Source organism: Nansenia antarctica, assembly GCF_963989245.1.
Source record: "Nansenia antarctica genome assembly, chromosome: 19".
Lineage (NCBI taxonomy): Eukaryota > Metazoa > Chordata > Actinopteri > Argentiniformes > Microstomatidae > Nansenia > Nansenia antarctica.
In genome coordinates, this window is record NC_137692.1 from 488,874 (window position 1) to 506,183 (window position 17,310).

The 17,310-nt window shown below is 44.8% G+C and overlaps 2 protein-coding genes across 2 annotated transcripts in view; one reads left to right on the top strand and one right to left on the bottom strand.

Moving 5' to 3' along the window:
- Positions 1-6,438, top strand: part of drosha (drosha ribonuclease III) — a gene marked incomplete at its 5' end in the record, with an annotated part of 108,881 nt that extends 102,443 nt beyond the window's left edge. Inside the window, 1 exon segment of the mRNA XM_080549273.1 lies at positions 5,853-6,438. Coding sequence (XP_080405399.1) covers positions 5,853-5,983 — 131 coding nt within the window. The 3' untranslated portion in view covers positions 5,984-6,438.
- Positions 6,439-9,528: 3,090 nt separating this feature from the next.
- Positions 9,529-17,310, bottom strand: part of LOC308174210 (cadherin-6-like) — a gene marked incomplete at both ends in the record, with an annotated part of 32,215 nt that continues 24,433 nt past the window's right edge. The window contains 6 exon segments of the mRNA XM_080549292.1: positions 9,529-10,028; positions 12,180-12,431; positions 13,662-13,779; positions 13,870-13,991; positions 14,093-14,229; positions 15,357-15,613. Coding sequence (XP_080405418.1) covers positions 9,529-10,028; positions 12,180-12,431; positions 13,662-13,779; positions 13,870-13,991; positions 14,093-14,229; positions 15,357-15,613 — 1,386 coding nt within the window.

The window sequence follows — 17,310 nt, forward strand, 5'->3', positions numbered from 1 at the left end:
TTAGGATACACCACCTCTCACTCTCTCTCTATCTCTTGTTCTTTCTTTCTTTCTTTCTTTCTTACTTTTTTTCTTATCTGGGGGCGTAGTCCAGAGCAAATGCTCTCTCCTCCTCATCTTCCTCCCCATCCTTAATTCTCTCAATTTTCTCTCTCTGGTGTAAACCTTTGTCACCATGATTGATAGATGCTCATTGCTGGTAAATTAACATTTCCCCCCTCATAAATTGTGACTAGATTAGCAATGTCTTTTGAAAAGGTCAGTTCATTTAAAATCATCTCTAACATGCAGGCCTCCTTCCTTCCTTCCTCCCTGCAGCTCAAACACTTCCAGGGCTTTCACTTTGTCTCCTCACTTAATAAAAGCAACGCCACACAAGACATCAGACTAGTTTTACTGAAGTGTACCTGTGGGCTCTTCTAAAGATCCTTTATATTTTTATAAAATAGCACATTTTTAAAACAATGTTACAAAGTGTTTTACGAGTAGATAAAGTAGATATAGAAATTAAGACAACAATATAAGTAGAAACAGTAAAACAGACACATTAATAATACATTAATAACAAATAATGAAGGTAGTATCAATTAAAGGCTAGTCTATAAAAATGTGTTTAAAGAAGATATTTAAAGGGGAAACTGGTCTTTGCTAGCCTAGTCTCCTCAGGCAGGGTGTTCCAGAGTCTAGGGCCCTAACGGCCCAGGTACGCTCACCTGTGGTCTACAGTACGGCCACCTTTGGTCTACAGAAGGGCCTGTCTGAGGACCTGAGGCTGTGCTGAGGCTCGTAGGGGGTTGAAAGGTCAGAACTAGTCTGCTGCCAGACCCAACAGAGCCTTAAAAGTGATCAGTGAAATATTATAATCAATTCTAAAACTATCAGGTAACCAGTGTAGGGAGGCTAAATTTGATTGGGGTTACAGTTAGGTCCGTAAATATTTGGACAGTGACACAATTTCCATCATTTTGGCTCTGTACGCCACCACAATGGATTTTAAATAAAACAGTCGAGATGTAATTGAAGTGCAGACTTTCAGTTTTAATTCAAGGGGTTGAACAAAAATGATTGTATGAAACATTTAGGAATTGCAACCATTTTTATACACAGTCCCCTATTTTCAGGAGCTCAAAAATAATTGAACAAATTAACATAATCATAAATAAAATGGTCATTTTTAATACGTTGTCGAGAATCCTTTGCAGGCAATGACTGCCTGAAGTCTGGAACCCATGGACATCATCAGATGCTCCTTTGTGATGCTTTGCCAGGCCTTTACTGCAGCAGTCTTCAGTTGTTGTTTGTTTGTGCGTCTTTCTGCCTTTAGTTTTGTCTTCAGCAAGTGAAATGCATGCTCGAAAGATGGCAGGGTGTAAAGATGGCAGCAGGGTGTAAAGATGGCAGCAGGGTGTAAAGATGGCAGGGTGTCGGGAAGGAGAACTTTAGCAAACCAGTCAACTCCAGAAAACCTGACAATGTTTGTAAACAGAGAACGCAACGCTTATTACATATAATAATGACAATGCTTATTACATATAATAATAACAACGCTTATTACATATAATAATAACAACGCTTAATTACATACAATAATAACAACACTTAATTACATACAATAATAACAACACTTAATTACATATAATAATACAACAGGAACAAAACAGAATATTAGGCAATATTGTGTATTCTGACATCATATTTGTGGTTCTTCTCTTACTCGTCTGTCTGACTTGAATTATCAGAATTCTCTGCTTGTCCTGACGACATTTACTTCTAGTGCACAATGCAATGCTCAGTAACTATGAAGCACATATTATTGCATTGAGCAGCGCTGTCATTGAGAACAGAGGAGAGAACAGAGCGACACCGACCAGTGAAAACCAGACAGTGTTTGTGTCTGACTCCTGCCTGACTCCTGCCTGACTCCTGCCTGACTCCTGACTCCTGACTCCTGACTCCTGCCTGACTCCTGCCTGACTCCTGCCTGACTCCTGACTCCTGCCTGACTCCTGACTCCTGACTCCTGACTCCTGCCTGACTCCTGCCTGACTCCTGCCTGACTGTCTGCCCACTCTGGCTTAGGTCGGCGCCTCACACCCGCTCTCCACGCCTACCTTTGGTCCCCGCACAACAGCAGCACCATTGTGGGTGTTACACACTATGTACAGCTCTGGCCATTTTCAAATATTGCAATATTTATTAGTGTTATTTTTTTTACTTAAATTTTTTTTCAGATTACAGACATGCCGATATTGACTTTCTTTTTGAATGAAAAACTTTCTAGCATGTGACAAATACACTTGACACTTCATTACATCATATACATTTTATATATATATCTATATATAACATGTATATATATATTATATCTATATATACGCTTGGACCTCAGCCATGACCTCCTTGTTGCAAGTTTCAGAGTTTCAATTAGGGTTAGGGTTCAGGCTGCCACTAATATACAAGCAGCACCATCCAGAGATCTTCGTGCGTCAGTACACAGACTCCCATTGTGAAGAGTGGGGGGTCATTTGACACTGAGGGCTAAAAGTAGGTGAAACAGCGTCGCGCTCGAGGTGTTAAAAGTCTAGCTGCTGCCTTTTAGATCTGTAACCGTGCAAGGATCTTTTTACTGAGGGAAGAAACATGACTATATGTTTTGATTTGTTACTTGATATTGAGGTCAACATAAAAAAATCCCCCCAACAGTTACCCCCCCACACACACCCCCCTCTCTCTCTCTCTCTCTCTCTCTCTCTCTCTCTCTCTCTCTCTCTCTCTCTCTCTCTCTCTCTCTCTCTCTCTCTCTCTCTCTTTCTCGGGTAAGCCCATAATCAGAATAACACATACATACATAATACCCTGTGAACCCTGACATACTCACGACCCAAGAGAGGAAGAGAGAGGCCATCCTGAGCTTACCTAATCACAGCATTACTCCGCTCCCGTCAGGAGAGGACGGACTCTGATTGGAAGTTTGAGATCATGTTGTGTCTGGTGTGTGTTGAGGGCCCTTTCTTCATTTGTTCTGGTACCAAGACTAATCATCAACATTAGCCCGGATGACAATTAATTAGGCATTGGCCATCGTGCTGTGCACGTGTGCAGGGAATAACATACTCTCTCATTGTCGACTCTTTTGAAGTCTTACATCTTACAGTATGTTTTACACAGAGCCGGAGTGGCTCCCTTTTCTACTGTCAGGATGCATTTCCATGTTTTATTTAAGGCCTTCTTGGGTATCAGGGGCACTTAGAGTGAAATTGAACTTTTTTGTTCTAGTGCTCCACTTCCCCCGCTGACAGAGGGGAGCCGGCGCGGTGGAGAGGTGGGAGACGGAGCTGTGTGCTCACTCAGACAGCTCCGCGCTCATTAAAGAGAGATGGGGCCAATATTTGGTGTTCGCTGTAGCCGATCTGCTGGTGGCTCGGCTGATTCTCATTTCATTATTTGATGGTCCTCGTTTTGACAGTCTCCTGCCTGTATCTGCCAAGGCAGAATTAAATGTTAACCAAGGCCTGAGCTAGGGGAAACATGAGCGCAAACAAATTGAGCCGAGGTAGGCAGCGAGGAGGAGGAGGAGGAAGGAGGGGAGGGGAGGGGAGGAGAGGAGGGGAGGGGAGGGGAGAGGATGGGAGGGGAGGAGAGGAGAGGAGAGGAGAGGAGAGGAGAGGAGAGGAGAGGAGGAGAGGAGGGGAGGGGAGAGGAGGGGAGGGGAGGGGAGAGGAGAGGAGGGGAGGGGAGGGGAGAGGAGAGGAGAGGAGGGGAGGGGAGGGGAGGAGAGGAGAAGAGAGGAGAGGAGAGGAGAGGAGGGGAGGGGAGGGGAGAGGAGGAGAGGAGAGGAGAGGAGAGGAGGGGAGAGGAGGAGAGGAGGGGAGGGGAGAGGAGGGGAGGGGAGGGGAGAGGAGGGGAGAGGAGGGGAGGGGAGGGGAGGGGAGAGGAGAGGAGAGGAGGGGAGGGGAGGGGAGGGGAGGGGAGAGGAGAGGAGGAGAAGAGAGTAGGGGAGGGGAGATGAGAGGAGAGGAGAGGAGGGGAGGGGAGGGGAGAGGAGGGGAGGGGAGGAGAGGGGGGCGGCTTGTATATACAGACCCCAGCTCCACCCACCTCACTATGTAACATGAAACATACATGCCAGTGAGTAAACCATTGCATGCTTGCCAGATAGTCTTTTTCTGTCTTTCTCTCTCACATATATCCCAATCTCTGTAGGTCTTTATCATCGCTCTTTTCAAAATATTGCAGCCTGAATAAGGCAGAGATACTGTGTATCTGGCTAGCAGCTGGGGGGGACGACTAGATTCTCTCTTCTCAGCTGTCCCTAAACCCCCTAATCTCTAGATAAAGGCTTTGTGTGGAGAGAGCAGCAGAGCAGTACAGTATGGAGAATCTCTACGCTCCCACTTTGTTTCTGCGGTTGCCCTTTGCTGTAGCAGAGAGGTAGTGAGGGCGTGCCCTCATCAGAGGTTCACAGATGCACTGTGGGTAATCTTGACTGATTCAGTGTGGGTGGTCTGTAGGTGACAAACGCTGTATGGAATAGTTCTAATGAAGATGAGCTAAGGAGTGACACTATTTATACCGTGGCATTGTATGTGCAGATGCCTATAAAAAAATAAATAACATGTTGATCCGCTATCATGGGTCCTTTAGTGACCCTGAGCTGCGTTTCAGTGTGGCAGGCGCGGTGTTGCCACGGTCCCGAGCCAAGCACTCTCCGGAGAAATCTCTGCTGCCCTCAGAAAGCTCAAGACCACATACCCTCTCCTTGAAAGGAATGAATGCATTGTTAATAAACAAAAGACTTGAGTTGCGCTAAACTGTGCTAAAGGCCTTAACCAGGGGTAATCAGTATGCAGAGCGGCGCTCCTCAAAGGTGATTCTCTCCAAAATGCTGGACAGCAGAGAATTCTCCGTATGTGTCTGCTGTGCCCTACACAGAGACTTGTCTGTTCCCTTCCCGCCTAAATAGAGCCTTGGAATAAATGAAAAGGCTTGTGCATTCTTTAAAAGCCTCATTCTCTGACGCAGACTCTCCTGCTGCATCTTAAGCAACGCAAAACGCTTTTCCTTCTTGAGTGGGTTATTCTCAAGTCATCTGCATGTGAAAATGACAGTTATTTCCATATTTTAACTGCACTATGTAGTTTTCTCTCGAAGTCTCATCAAGTGTTGCCTTCGTCGAGGGCCAATTTAAACTGCTTCCTGGTGTTTGAATGAATACTGTGTTGTTTTTCACGATTGTCTTTCTTGGCTGTAAAAGAAATGGGGTCCTTTGGCTTCACGTCACATTTTGGAGTGATAAGAAAGATGACTGAAGGCTGGTCAGTGCGCCTTCTACAGCGTAACAGGACAAGCCACAATATGAACACCGTTTCTTTTTCTTTTTTTTACGATAGTCGGAATCTGCACAATCAAATTAGTTTTTTTAAATGATTCCACACAGAGGACCTGGCGCCTCTCACGCACGCTGTTCTAAATTGAGACGTATGCGCCACGCCGTATCAGCCTCCGCGCCTTCATTCCTTTGTTCGTCTTATTACAGATCTCATTTAGAGATGTTCTGTTCTAATTATGTTATCAGATCTCAGCGCCATGACACCAGATGAGGCCTGTCTAATTCCATGTTACTTTGCTATATTAATGGAAAATAATGACTATAGGGCAATTCAGTTGGTAATAACGTTGGCAGTATATCTCAGCGTTTCAGTACGGAGACAACATCATTACATTTGACAAACACTCACTGTTGTCTTGGGTTTGAATACTGACCTTGTCTCTTTTGCCCTCTCCTCCTTCTCTTTATCTCTCCTCCCTGGTCCACTTCCCTCTCTTTCCTCGCTCTACCTGTCCTGTACCAGATAACTTCCCGCAGATGGCTCATCAGAAGCGCTTCATCGAGCGGAAATACAGACAGGAGCTGAAGGAGATGAGACGAGAGCGCGAGCGACAGGAGAAGGAGACGGACGACGCGGAGGACAGCAGGAAGTGACCGTGGCCTCTCCACCAATCAGGATGAACACCAATTTGCGAGTGTCGAGAGCTGGCCGGTGGGGCTAAACGGTGGCGCTAAACGGAATAGGTGTTCTAGACATGTTCTACTGTTCTAGACCTGTTCTAGACCTGTTCTACTGTTCTAGACCTGTTCTAGACCTGTTCTAGACCTGTTCTACTGTTCTAGACCTGTTCTAGACCTGTTCTACTGTTCTAGACCTGTTCTACTGTTCTAGACCCTCTACTTTCCAAGTGGTAGTCCTGTACACTTCAAGGGTGGCCTTGTGTTTTAGCGTGTTGGTTTACATGTCATTACTTGTGTTTTATTGTGTTGGTTTACTTGTCATTACTTGTCATTGTTTTGCTCTGCTTTTATGTGTCTCTCTTAATCTGGTTGTGATTATGTATCGTCACCTTTTAACTAACCATCTGCAATGCTATGTGGCCAGTCATGGTGTGGCAACAACACAAATAGTATGTTTTAAGTGTTTGTTTTGTATTTGTATCACAAGTGATATTGACAATGATATTGATAATAAAGGTATTTGAAACATGTTGGGTCATGAAATGTTCCCCCTTAATAAGCAGATTCACTTTGTCATGAAACAAGGAGACTCCACCAAATTGTTCAAAGCCAAAATGGTAAAATGGCGTCACGTGTCAGTTATAGAAGAAACACTGATTCAATTCGGTTGTTAAGTCTGACGTTAAACGTGACGTTTAGCAATTTCCGGGTCCAAACCAGAAATTCCCCGCACCATCGTACCAGTGTACTACAGTGGTAGAATGACAGTTCAATCGTTTTTTAGACTCGGATCTATGCATACAACAAGGGACGCAGCACTTTCTCGTTTTTCCCAAATTTGTCAGCGTCTTTGAAAAGCGCTATATAAATATAATGTATTATTATTATTACTGAGGCATTTCGAAGAGAGCACCTCAGTCAACGTTGGACCCGGAAACACGTCACCGAATTACATTAAATATGATCCAGAATGCCACCATCTGTCCTGCATCTGCTGCTCTTCCTCCAACAATTTAGCAATAGTTTTTTTCTCCCTCGCTCCAAATCCGATTGCCAGTTTTAAAGATCTTAATTATAGATTGTGTCTAATTAATGATTGCCTCAGTTCAGTAGCCACAGGATCCTGTCCTCCCTTGAATTAAACCAGTCACAATGTACCCTCAAAGCTTAAGATGAACGGAGTCACAAACACCATTCTGTCTCTCAATACTTGATGATTGTTACGACACACACAATCTGAATAAGGAATGCGTCATGATTTTAAAGATATTTAATTGTGTTGAGTCATATAAATATTCAGTACAAAATATCACATTGTACAAAGCAGATTGATGAATGGACGATAGTTAAGGGCCCCTTAGACTACAGCAGCACCTGACCGCTCATACTGGTCCACATTGACACAAGTTTACTGTTCAATCACATTGTCACCAACATAATATAGAGGCGGGCCTTAAGGCCAGCCATGTCTACATTAACACCCACAGACCTAATACCTTGAGAAAGAGGACATCGGTAAAGCCATCTATGGCAGACTGTCTTTGCTAAAAATAAAAAATAAACTATAGCATTGACTTGTTATGACACAGGATGCTTAACGTAGGCTCACTGTTTTGCTTTGTTCTAAGCAAAGCACGGTGCTAATGCTGAAAGGCAAGAACAGGTTTAATAAGAAGCACACACACTGTAATGACATTATGCTGACACCCTGTATTAAGAGAGAAAACCATGACGTAACAAAATGGATTCGGTGCCTTCCTCTGTCATGTTCCCTTCTGTCATGTGACACCTGCGGGCAGAGGAACGTGTTGACTGTGAAGGTTCTGTAACAACATTAAATGCTTATCAAAGCAACATTTGCCACAATCTCAAATAACCACTTACACAGTGGGAGCTCAAAAGCCAATAAAAAAAATGAATAGAAAAACAGAACACTTGCTTTACAATAAAGAGCATATACACATTTAACAAGTGATTTTTTGGAGGATTGTCTAAGCTACCACACCATTTCGTCATATAACATTGTCTACATTGGCATTGGAAAGGGAATTATCTGATATATCAATTCTGATTTGTGTGAATGCTGTGGAGAAAAATGATATCTCTGGCAATTATGTCATTGTGTTATTAGTGTTTCAAATGTGGGATGAATGTCAGCCCCCTCTCAGGTTGGCCTTTGTGGGAGACAGGGCAGAGCTTGTTGGCCTTTTTTCACTTGACGTGCCGCTGCCTTACTAGCTCCCTCATAAATGTCTCCTCTTATCAGTTCAATCGTATCAAAGTGTGTTTTGTTCATTCTGATATCACCTTGGAGTCAATTCACCAATACTGCAGGTTAGCTCGTCAGTTTGGCGTTGCCTAATTTTGGTTCATTGCTTTAAGTGAATTGCCTTATTTTCGAATCCTAAATTAAACCGTTGAATGTCCCGATAGACCGTATTCCACAGACCTGAGGTTGTATTCCCCTTTAATAGACTAAAGATTAATTAATCTTTATTTGGGAAAACAGAAGCAATCTTGTCCCTCTCTCTCCCCTAGAATTACAAAGAGAATCACCATCTGCCTGGCTGGAGCAGCAGCGCACGTCACACATCTGGGTAAAAAGAAAGCATACAGAGTAAAAGACTTAGTAAAGAAATCATATGTTTAATGGGCTGCATGTTTGGTTCATGATCTCTGTCCAACACACAAAGCAACACACTATTCCTCCAGAAAGAACAGGTCTCACAATCAAGTTGACATTGCGCCACATTCAGCACACCGAGAAGATTTCTGGTCCAGGTGTTTGACCTCCTCCCAGAGCCGACATGTCAAAGCCATGTGAAGCTAAGTATCGGGTCCTGTCAATGACAACCAGTCAGGGTATGGTTTGTGACGTCAAACCCTACAGTCTCGTGAGCGTGGCGTCATGTGAGCGTCGGGACATCGCCGGTGCTCCCAGGGGATCGCTTGGACGTTAAGAAATCCTTTACAATGATACAACAGAACTGTACAGCGTATCGTATCTCATTACAGTACGTACACAAGCTAAGATAGAACTCACAATACGCAGCATTGTCCCAGAAACACTGAAAGAAACACATAGGCGTATCTTGTCAGTCCGCAAAACTGCTCGCTTGTTCCATCACAGGCAGCTTTTGAAAAAGAAAGAAAGAAAGGAAAAGAAGTATGTTTGTACTGTATAGAGAGATATATTGCGGCCTCATGTACACACCCATATACACAAAGCGTCTGAACACCGATTCTTTTTCCTCTGGAGTCCGCCGCCTCGCAGAGACGTAACAGACACAGGCAGGACGCGCCGAGCTTCCTTCTGCTCGCCAGCGTGTCGACTGAACGGTGAACGATGACGTAAAAGAGCACTTGGACAAAACAGTGTCTGTCTTTCTATGGCCACACACGTACCAGGAGTTCACTTTGTGTGTGTGTGTGTGTGTGTGTGTCTGTGTGTGTGTGTGTGTTTGGATTTCTTTTTCCATTTCATTTCGCTTCCCCCCCCCAAGTCACAATCTTTCTCGTTAGGAATCCCTGTCGCTGTCCTCCCCCCCGTACATGTCCGCCAGTTTCTTAAACCTGGGCCCCCACTCGCTCAGGTAGTTGTAGTCCTGGTCGCCCTCGGTGGTGACCGACTCCAGCGAGCTGAGCGACTGGGCCGCCGAGCCGTTGCCCTCGTAGGCGTAGGTGGCCAGGGAGTCGTAGGGCGGTGCCGTGGGGTCGCTGTCGTTGTCCTGCAGCCGCTGGTTGATGAAGTCCCTCACGTCGGCGTTGTCCCGCGCCGTGGGGAGGACGGGCCGGCGGACGGGAGGGTACAGACTCTCGGGGACGATGTCCCTCCTCAGTTTGCTCTCCTCCATGGCCTCCGGGTTGCGCAGCGTGCCGATATCAAACGCCTGGGTGTCCTCCTCTCCGCCCCCTTCGTCGTTGTAGCTGACTACGTTGTCTCTCACGTCCTCTTTGGAGATGATCAGAGGCTCCTTCTTCCTCTGCCTCCTCAGGGCAGCGAACAGCACCACGATCACTAGGAAAGGAGAAAAAAAGGGAAAAGGGCGAAAGGGTTGGTGGTGATTTGTGTTGTTTTTTTCTCCTCTCTTTCTCTCTGTTTTCGGACGGCTAGTTGATTGTCTGTTGAGAAGCGTTAGACGGTAGATATGCTCAGCGATGTGCAGAGGCGTTTGGCAGACTGAGACGAGCTTGAGCTGCCGCAGATGTTATGGATTTGTATCATTAACAGCCCACCAACAGCTAAGAGCATAGGTAGGTTTGGCAGTGGAGCTTCGAATACCTACAGAATGCTGGGTTAGGGTTACTTTAGAGAGAACACTTATCAGGTGTTCATTTGAAGCTTAGAAGTGTTTGCTTTGTAGACCCTTAAGACACACACAACACTCTTACTGTGGGCAAGTTTGGTCTTGAGGTTAGGGAAGCTAGCCAGTAACGGCTCACTCCCTGGATGTGATCCGCTGATTGGAGGGTTGCTGAAATCTAACTGGCCAGCTACACCACCAATATATACACCAATATTATATTATATTATACATATACAGATATATATATATATACTAATTAATGGCTAGTAATATCTAATAACGGCCCAATTAGCTACTTATGAAACACTTGTAAGCTAATAATAATAATAATAATAATAATAATAATAATAATAACTTTTTATTTGTATAGCAATTTTCCTGCAAACGTTGCAGCTCAAAGTGCTCATGAATGAATGTTCCCTAAACTAAAGTGTTGAATACTTAGTAGTATGTCTGTGATTCATCAGTGATCTAGCTACTAGTTATGTGCCTCACAATTGAATGTTGAATTTCATGCTGGTTGTACATTTCATTTACTGTATATAAATCATATTTCTCTCCTCCATGTACTGTAAATGCCTATGCACATTTTCTTAAGTGTATGTAAATGTCCATGTGTTTCACTTGAGTGTATTTGGTTGCCATATGAAACCAAAAATCTTTATTGACAGAATGTAAACTGAATCAGCCCCCACCCCTGACCGTCTGGTCTGGTCCAGTTTAGTCAGGCCGGTTCCTGTCTGGTCTAGTGCAGTACTTCAAGTTTCAAGTTTATTGTTTATTGTTACGTCACATTACATGAGTGAGAGAGTAAGAGAGTAAAATTCTTAGGGTTATGGCTTCGTGTTAAGGTTAGGTAGTGTGTATACATGAGGTGTGTTAAGGTTTAGGTAGTGTGTATACATGGGGTGTGTTAAGGTGAGGTAGTGTGTATACATGGGGTGTGTTAAGGTTAGGTAGTGTGTATACATGGGGTGTGTTAAGGTTAGGTAGTGTGTATACATGAGGTGTGTTAAGGTTAGGTAGTGTGTATACGTGGGGGTGTGTTAAGGTGAGGTAGTGTGTATACATGGGGTGTGTTAAGGTTAGGTAGTGTGTATACATGGGGTGTGTTAAGGTGAGGTAGTGTGTATACGTGGGGTGTGTTAAGGTTAGGTAGTGTGTATACATGGGGTGTGTTAAGGTTAGGTAGTGTGTATACATGGGGTGTGTTAAGGTGAGGTAGTGTGTATACATGGGGTGTGTTAAGGTTAGGTAGTGTGTATACATGGGGTGTGTTAAGGTGAGGTAGTGTGTATACATGGGGTGTGTTAAGGTGAGGTAGTGTGTATACATGAGGTGTGTTAAGGTTTAGGTAGTCTGTATACGTGGGGTGTGTTAAGGTTAGGTAGTGTGTATATGTGGTTGTGTGTTAAGGTTAGGTAGTGTGTATACGTGGGGTGTGTTAAGGTGAGGTAGTGTGTATATGTGGTTGTGTGTTAAGGTGAGGTAGTGTGTATATGTGGTTGTGTGTTAAGGTTAGGTAGTGTGTATACGTGGGGTGTGTTAAGGTGAGGTAGTGTGTATACGTGGGGTGTGTTAAGGTTAGGTAGTGTGTATACATGGGGTGTGTTAAGGTTAGGTAGTGTATACGTGGAGTGTGTTAAGGTGAGGTAGTGTGTATACATGGGGTGTGTTAAGGTGAGGTAGTGTGTATACGTGGGGTGTGTTAAGGTTAGGTAGTGTGTATACGTGGGGTGTGTTAAGGTTAGGTAGTGTGTATACATGAGGTGTGTTAAGGTTTAGGTAGTCTGTATACGTGGGGTGTGTTAAGGTTAGGTAGTGTGTATACGTGGGGTGTGTTGGGGGATGATGAGACTCACTGAGCAGGATGAGGACACACAGGAGGATGGCCACCAGGGCTCCTGTGCTGAGTCCTGCCCGGCCTGTGAGCGCCTCGGCGTTACACAGCTTCATGTTGCCCTCGCGGTCGCAGGTGCACACGCGGACCACCAGGGTGCTGGTGCTGCTCTGCATGGGGAAGTCTCCGTCTGAGATCACGACGGGGACCAGGTACACGCTCATCTGCAGACTGCTGTAGCTGTTACGCCTGGTCAGGATCCACGCTGTGTTGTCTGTTAGAAGCACACCCAGTCACTGTACCACATCATAATAATCATCATAATCATAATAATAATAATAATAATAATACATTAGACTTATATAGCGCTTTTCTAGACACTCAAAGACGCTTTACAAACTGAAAAGATTGAGTAGTAATAATAAAAAGAAACAAAAAAGGAATAAAAGAAAGTATAGGGGCCTAATACATTTTTACATGACTAAATCTAAATCTAAGTGTCTTTGTAGGACAAACTCTCTCAAACTCTGTATCCTGCAATTACACCTAGATTTCTGACGGAGAAGCAGTGAACAAGCAACGCCAGCGTCCTCTCTCAACCAGCATTTTTTTTTATGAAGTAAGAGTGAGTCACATGGGGAAAGAGTTCCTTTCCTCCATTCAGCTTGTCATCTCTAAATAAAGATGCCACTTGAAACACCAGGGGCCTCATTTATAGAAAGTACCTTGGATCAAATTTGATCTTACCCGTGTCGTAAGTAAACCACGTCAAAGTAGTGATTTATAAAATGTCAGTCAATTTGACCATGGAAACGACCGTAGCTCTACGTCAGGTATTGACTTGACGTACGCACATTACCTACTGGTTATGCAGAGTTATTACAGGCATGTGAGCCACACTGCCTATACTGTAATTCATGCGAAGGCTCGTAACAAAATTAACGATGTTGTTATCTGAGATAATTGAGTTTAATTCAAGATTTAAAGAGAACTGATGTTTAAGTCTTCCTTTATATGCCAATAGGCTATTGTATGGTGTAATCATTCTAAATTGAGGCGTGATAAAGGCAGTCGGGTATATCCCAGCCCTCCTTCAGCCGCATCCTGCCTGATGTGATCTGGGGAATTCGGGGCCGTGTGTTTGCGACCACGCGTCTATTTCTGATAAAAGACTGTCGATCTCCTCCTCACTTCTTTCGTTTGTCTACCATCGTGTGAATGTGTCAAAGGTGCTGCACAACACCTCAATCAAGCCTATTGAAGCAGGGCGTAAATACAAAGCTCATTCACCTGCGTTCAATTTCAAGTATATTTGTTTTTTATAGACTAAGTACGTACGACAGACGTACGCAATTTTAAACAAGCGCAGCCCGTTTGATAAATAATGCTTTTACGTCCATTTAGAAAAATATGCTTACGTCCAAGTTAAAGATGAAGTTCAAGTACATTTTTATAAACGAGGCCTCAGAAGTGAAAACATGTTATGGGGGCGGGGGGGGCTCACCTTTGTTGTCGCGGACAGAGAAGTTGGCTTTCCCCGAGGCCTCTTGTGCCAAGCTGAAGAAGAACCGATGTCCACCGCTGGGCTCATCAGGGTCTGTGGCGCTCACTGTCTGGATCCTCTGAGACGGGATAGAAATAAGAAGATGTTTGAACAGGTCACCTAGTCATGGAACGGAGGTTGGGGGAACAGTGTTTGGATAAACACCTACCTGGTTAGCCTTGGCATTTTCACAGACAAACGTCTCATAGGAGGTCGCGAACGTCGGAGCGTTATCGTTGACGTCGAGGACCCTGATGTAGACGGGCACACGACTCACTTGCCTGGGGTTGTCTGAGGAAGACAGGGTCGTCACGTTTCATTCTAGCACCGTCGTCAGGCTCTGACATGCTATACGACGGCGGTAAATGTACTCCTCGGGTAAGTTTACTCACTGAACTCAGTGGCGACGATGGATATGTTGTGCCAGGGGTTCTCCTCTCTGTCCAGACTCTTCAGGAGGAACACTGAGCCGTTGCCTGAGTGGACGTTGAACACTCTGTCCATGTCTGTACGGCGGTCTATGGAGTACCTGGAGAAAAACAAACACACAAGTACTGTATGGGCATTCTCACTCTTCAACCAAAAACACAGAGAACGACTCCAACACTGTGTTCAGGTGTGTAGAGACACCTTATTGGCTGTTTGCAGTCACATACTGTCCCGTGTACACACACACACACAAACACACATCAACAGGTTATTCAGTCATGTTGTTTTTCGGCCGCTTCCCGGATGAGGGTGATACATCAGAGTGATTAATGGAGCCGAGGGGGGAGCGGAGGAGGGCGGAGACCCCCCTGAGGGGGGGGGCATGAACCAGGGCATTCAGTCTCTCAGGTACCGCGCACCACTGCGTTCATCTCTCCACTGCCAGAGTTCCCCTGTGTGTCTCTTTCTCCTGCACAAACCGTTTGAGTGTCTCTATCTAAACACCCCCACCCCGCCTCGAACAACATTCCAGCCGTGTGTCTAAACTTGTTCAATCCGCTGCTGTTGGGGTTGCTAATTAGCTTTCCTAATATTCTCAATAATTCAGTTGGCTGGTTCCTGGCCCCTCCCTTGATTAATGTCCTGGCCCTGGAGAGCTGCTCTCATCAGGCAGCCCGGGGAGGCAGGCAGGCTGGTGAGTGGGCAAGCGCCATGACTTGTTACCCTTCATCACTAGCTGTGTTTACACAGGACAGTCCTGTAGTGGATGGGTGGGTTCACTCTAGGAGCACCAGGCTTGGGGGGGCTAGGGGGCAGGGGGGTGCAGGCCTGCCTACTCTAATAAAGATCCCAGTCCCCTCTCCATTCTCCCGGGTTCTAAATGCCACAGGGGACGGCCCTCCTGATGGTTGGTGATAAAAGAGAACGATATGATATTTGACTGCCGTAATAAAGTGTTGTAACTTCAACTTCCCAGCGACCCCTGTAGTAGTTCAACCCCTCTGATCACCGCATCACAACATCTTCAAGCGCTCAACGAGGAGAAGGGCAAAGCAGCCGTTCATTCCAGTGGCAATATCCCACTTCATTGGTTAGGTTCAATCATTTCCTTTATTAACCACCTGTCTTTGTGTCTCCTAATATCATTCAAGTTGACAGTAGATTGCTTACTATGTACAGGCCTGTTTTTCATATCGCACTGCGGACAAACACCGAGGTTACGCGTACCTGACGGGACTGCGGTTGAAGTCGTGGTCCACCGCGCTCACCGAACCGATGATGGTCCCTGCGGCGGCGTCTTCTTTGACCTCCATCACGTAGCTGGTCCTGTTGAACACGGGCGGCTCGTCCACGTCCTCCACGGTCATCTTGACCGTAGCCTCGTCTCTGAAGGGCCCCATGGAGTGGATGAAGCGGGGGTTCAGGTTCACGTTCTCCACCTGGATCCGCAGGGTGAACGTCCTCTTCCTCTCAAAGTCCAGAGGCTGAGGGGCGGGACAGAGAGAGAGAGAGAGAGAGAGAGAGAGAGAGAGAGAGAGAGAGAGAGAGAGAGAATGAGAGAGAGAGAGAGAGAAAGGGAGGACGGGGTTAAATAAAAATCATCTCTACAACTACCAACTGTGTATCTCACACAATCGAATGATAATCATACACTGTTACCCTGCCAATGCCATACAAATCCTGTACACCTTCTCTTCCTAAATAACATGTGACATGGTCCGGTGAAAAGGTCCGCATGTCGGCAATTCTCAAATCACGGCAAAAAGCTTTTCTTTTTTTTATTTGTTTTAATGTGTTTTCTGGTGTTCTTTCATGTTACTAAAGTTTAAGTGTTGAAGAGCCCACTCACTATAAAAAACAACAGTTTTAGGATCACTAAATGCTTATAATTTGTGAATTGGATTCACTGTATCGTCTGCTGTCTTGGTTTGTAGGCTACTGGGTTAGGGATACATGGCTTGTAAACAAACTTATGTTTTAGGACGTGTTCAAAAGCAAGGACTGTGTGATCATCTAATTACGTGTCGTTATGTGTTTTTAGCATGTTGATGTTCTATCAGCATGTTGTGATGTGCTAAACATGCAGTTAGATGTTCATAGCGATGTTCTTTCTTAGCTGCTTTGATGTTCGACAGTTCTGATTCAGAGCGATTTTCTCTGGCATTTTGGTTTGAGATGTACCAACATTCAAATAAGATCTTCAACTATATACCGATTTCAATGTATGACACATCGTTTGAAAGTTTACAATCTGCACTTTCATAATCTTTAAAAAAACGGGGGAAAAACCTGCCCTACTTGGGGACCGTTTCACCAGACCCTGTCACATATTCAAACTACAAAACATTTGGTATCAGTCAAATCATCATGTCTTTATGTATATAAAGCTAGTTCTCTCTTTGATATACACTAGAACACTTCTGAAGGTGTCATCACAAGAATATGGTTTTGGCTACAGCACCTCCGGTGTTTAAGTGTGTGCTGGGAGGAGGAGCTGGGAGAGAGCTGCAAGCGCCTTAACACATTAACACTAGAACAGCCATGAGTAACACCCCTGTGAGTAAAGACAAATGTTATATCTTTGCACTCTATCAAATGTCAGGACCCTCCTTTCATGACTTTTCCTAGATATGTGCGTTCTACCACCCAGTATCCTTACATTTTCAAAATCACATCAGGATAAGCTAGTATACAGCTATTTTGCAGTTTTTCTGTGTAGGAAGCAGGCTACTTTACAAGCGGCCAACTAGTGGTCGTTGTGTGTAAATAGCAAACTTGAGCATTGTGAAGAGGGGGTCTTTTAGTAGGTAAAAAAGGCAAGGCTGTTCTAGTGTTAACAATATAGGTGCATGCGTCTGTGTCTGTGTCTGTGGACATGGACATGGACATGGACATCAGGGTTTCAAATATCAACTGGCCACTGACTGAACAAAACCTCCTATCAATCAAGTAAGTCCATAAGACAATCAATGATAACTTGGTACAAATCCGAGATTTTTCCTACCCTGTATTCAACAGGGATTTGATGATAGCGAGACAGACAAGTGTTGCTTAGTGACAGAGGTAGAGGAGGAACGGTATGCCTTTCACTACACCAACACATTTAATGAAGCCACCTAGGCTAGCAGGCCCTGTAGGCTACTCACAAGCGTAGATCCCTCCAATATGATTCTAACTGTAA